General features: G+C 60.9%; 1 protein-coding gene across 1 annotated transcript; it reads right to left on the bottom strand.

Annotated features, from left to right (window-relative positions):
- Positions 1-175: 175 nt before the first annotated feature.
- On the bottom strand, positions 176-3,327 carry ETH_00009800 (uncharacterized protein; the record flags this gene model as incomplete). The annotated part of the gene is made up of 3 exons (XM_013378831.1): positions 176-412; positions 861-1,127; positions 1,693-3,327. 3 exons carry the CDS (start codon positions 3,325-3,327, stop codon positions 176-178), a joined length of 2,139 nt encoding a protein of 712 aa, XP_013234285.1.
- Positions 3,328-4,013: the final 686 nt, after the last annotated feature.

The raw sequence follows: 4,013 nt of genomic DNA, 5'->3' as shown, positions 1-4,013 counted from the left end.
GCTGCTGCTGCTGCTGCTGCTGCTGCAGCTGCGATAGCAGCAAGACAGAGCCAGCGCGACCTCAGCAGCTGGCTGCGCCCAAGAGAACCCACGCCAAACAGCAGCAGCAAATGAAGACCACTCAGCAGCAAAATGAAAGAAAAAGTTGCAAGAATGAAAACAGAAATTTGAGAACTTACGCAAATCTGTCGACAAAGGACTTGGCCACTCGCCGGCGCTCCACAGCGCACTTCACAACCGCCCACAGCGCCTGCTGCTGCAGCGCGTCGAGCTGCTGCAGCTGCAGCTGCAGCTTCTCCAGCAGCGACCCCACATACACGAAGTCTGTGATGCTGACATCCAGGCGAAAAGCTTCGTTTTTGCGGGCCCCGGGGGCAGCAGCAATGTCGATGCGGCAGAACAGGAGCAGCACCTGCGCAGCAGCAGCAAAGAAGTGATGTAGCAGCACCCTCCACAGCAGCACTGGCAAACCCTGACGCCCAGCAAGCGCTTTAAACCAACATGCAGCAGCAGCAACAGCCAAAACGAGGACAAGGCTTGCTTCGTCATCGGCAAAAAAAACAGCAGCAGCGCCAAAACTGTCACCAGCACCACTGACATTCCCTCAAGCTGCCGCCGTGGCAGCAGCAGCATCAGCAGTGGCAATATCAGCAGCAGCACCCCCCCGCTGCAACGTTTGCAGCAGCAGCAGCATGATGAGCAGCCGCAGCATCGCAGCTGCAGCCACCCCACAGCAAAAGCAGCCACGCGACTGCAAGCCTTAGTTGCATCAAAACCAGCAGCAGCAGCAGCAGTTTACCCTGCGCAGCAGCAACAGCAACAACAGCAACAGCAGCAGCAGCAGCAGCAGCAGCAGGTACCCGCAGCACGAAGTCCACTGCCTCTCGCTTGGGCCTGACAGCAATGAGGGAAGGAAATGCTGTGCCTGGGACGGCCAAGTGGCGAAGAGTCCCCAGCAGCTGCAGCTTCAGTTTTGCTTCTGCTGCTCCCCGCAGCAAAAGGGACAGGTCCACTTTTCGCTTTATGCTGCTGCGCTGCACCAGGGGCTCCAGCAGCACCAAACTCCCCCGCTCCAGCGCCCCCAGAAACGGCAGCGGCAGCAAGCAGCAGCAGTACAGGCTCAGCAACTGACACGCAGCAACAGCACACCAAGAACTCACACGCAACACTCAAACAAACCCAATGCAGCAGCCCCTGCTGCAGCAGCTTGCTCCTACTGCAGCGGCTGCTCCTGCTGCAGCAGCTGGCCTCGCTGCAGCACCAGCTGGTCCTGCTGCAGCAGTTGGTGCTGCTCCAGCAGCTCGCCTCGCTGCAGCAGCAGTTGGTCCTGCTGCAGCAGTTTGGCCCTGCTGTAGCAGTTGGCCCCGCTGCAGTAGCTGGCCCTGCCGCAGCAGCTGTTCCTGCTGCAGCAGCTGGTTCTGCTGCAGCAGCTGCTGGCATTGCTAGTAAAAGAGGAAGCTAGGTGGACAAACGCCGGCTTAGAGCCTTTTGCTGCTGCGGTTGCTGCTGCAATAGGTGCAGGGCCAAGTGCAGCAGCAAAACACGCAGCAGCAGCAGAAGCCAAGAGGCGGCGCTTCGCAGTAGCAGAAGCAGCCATGCGCCAGCTGCAGCTGCAGCCGGCAAAGTATTACACCAGCAGTCGCAGAAGCTGCAACTGCTGCCGTCGCAGCAGCAGCAGCAGCAGCAACCTACATCTTCACTGTAGGACTGCAAGTAGTGGCTCAGCAAGAGCTTCCGCAGCTTCAGGTCTGGTGGCTGCTCGTTTGCTGCAGCAACACAGCCAGCTGCAGCAGTGCCTTCCGCAAAGCTAACCACCCGCAGCACTTGCTGCTGCTGCCGCTGCTGCTGCTGCGGCTGCTGCTGCTGCGGCAGCCGCTGCAGGCTCTTCGAGCCCCCTTGCTCCAGAGCTTCGTCCCGCTGAAGCAGACGCAGCACGCGGCCCCTAAACTGCAGACAGACGCCGGACTGCGGCGCACTCTGCTGCTGTCGCTGCTGCTGCTGCTGACGCTGCTGCTGCTGCTGACGCTGCTGCTGCTGCTGTTGGCGCTGCTGCGGTTGCTGCTGCTTCTGAGGCTGCTGACCTTGTGGAGGCTGATGAGGTTGCTGCTGCCGCTGCTGACGCTGCTGCGGATGCTGGGGTTGCTGCTGCTGCTGGCGCTGCTGCGCCTGCTGGGGTTGCTGCTGTTGACGCCGCCGTCCCTGCTGTGGCTGCTGCAGCTGCAGCTGCAGCTGCTGTGGCTGCTGCTGACGATGTTGTGAATCCTGCGATTGTGGCTCCTGCTGCTGGCGTTGCTGTGTCTGCTTTGGTTGCTGCTGCTGCTGACGCTGCTGCGGCTGCTGCGGCTGCTGAAACTGCTGAGGCTGCTGCGGCTGTTGCTGCTGGTGACGCTGCTGTGCCTGCTGTGGTTGCTGCTGCTGCTGCGGCGGCTGCGGCTGCTGCTGCTGCTGCTCCTGCTGCCGGCTCGAAGCCCGCTGCAGCTGCCTCTTTGTTAGCTGCCGCTGCTCACTCTGCTGATCCTGATTTTGCTGCTGTTGCTGCTGCTGTCGCTGTTGTTGGCGGTGATGCTGGTGCTGCTGCTCCCGCTGCACTTGCTGTTGCCGACGCGGCTGCTGCTGCTGTTCCTTCTGCTGCTGCTGCTCCTGTTGCTTTTGTTCGTCTACAGTCCTCCAGCATTCTTGGAGCCGCTGCTGGGGTCGCTGCTGCTGCTGCTGCTGCTGTGGTTGCTGCTGCTGCCGCCGCTCCTCCCTCTGCTGACGCGGCGTCGCAGAACCTGATTCAGGTCGATCTGGCGGTTGCTGCTGCTGCTGCTGCTGCTGCGTCTTCTGCTGCTCCTGCTGCCGTCGCAGTTGCTGCTGCTGGCGCTTTAAATCTCGCTGCTCCCTCTGCTGCTGCCGCTGCTGCGTCTGTTGCCGTTGCAGTGGCTGCTGAATCTGGTGCTGCCGCTGCAGCTGCTGCTGGGGTTCCTGCTTCTCGAATGGCCCATGTCCTTCCTGTTCCTGCGGGTGTTGCTGCTGCTGCTGCTGCTCTTGTTGTCGTTCGTGCTGCTGCCTCGGCGCCCGTTGCTGGTGGTGGTGGTGGTGCTGCTGCTGCTGCAGACTCTGCTGGGAGTCGGAGGGATGCCCAGGCTGCGGCCTCCAACTTCGTATGTGCTGATGAGGCCGTTGGCGATGCTGCACTTGCTGCTGCTGCTGTTGCTGCTGCTCCTGCTGCTCCCGCTGGCGGCCAAGACGCGAAGCATGTCCTTGCTGCTGTTGCTGCAGCACCTCCTGCGGCTCCGGCTGCAGCAGCGGCCTGACACTAACGTCGTCGCCCTGCTGCAGCGCCATTGCGCTGACGGAGTGTCTTCTTGCTGCTGCAGCAGCAGAAGCAGCAGCAGTTGCTGCTGCGCCTGCTGCTCTTCAAAGGTTCCTCAGCCCCGATAGAGAAGCTCCCTGACGGATCAGATGCTGCGTCCTCAAGTCATAACGATAAGCAACAGATGCTGCTGCAGCAGCCAAGAGCAGCAGCAGCAGCGCAGCAGGTGCACACCGGGCGAGACGCCACGGTGTACGCGCAGCCCGACGGAACGAAATAGCGGAAAAGTCAAAACAAAAGTGGCTACAGAGCTCACTAAAAGCAAAAATCTGCGCCGCTGCTGCTGTAGTTGCTGCTGCTGCTCCTTATTTAGTTCCTTTTTGCTGCTCCGACTGCTGCTGCTCGCGGTGGTCCTTCTGGTCAAGTATTGCTGCAGGGCTGCATGCAGCAACGAAACCTTGAAGCCGCGCGAAGGCGGGTGTCTTCTGCTGCAATTATTATTAGTTCTGCTGCAGCAACAACAAGAACAGCGGCAGCAACAGCAGCAGCAGCAACAGCAGCAGCAATTGCTGCAGCAGCAGCAGGGAGGCCTCGCTGCAGAACACGCAGGGCACTAGGGGCTGCCAAGAACAACAGCTTCGATGGTGGCTGCAGCTGCTGCTTGGCAGTTGGTGGTACGAGGTGGCATTTCCCCCGCAACTCGTGCTGCTGCTGCTGC

This window comes from Eimeria tenella, genomic scaffold (genome assembly GCF_000499545.2).
Source record: "Eimeria tenella Houghton genomic scaffold, Eth_scaff1069, whole genome shotgun sequence".
Taxonomy (NCBI): domain Eukaryota; phylum Apicomplexa; class Conoidasida; order Eucoccidiorida; family Eimeriidae; genus Eimeria; species Eimeria tenella.
Note: the sequence above shows the minus strand (reverse complement) of the source record. Positions and strands in the feature narration are given on the sequence as shown.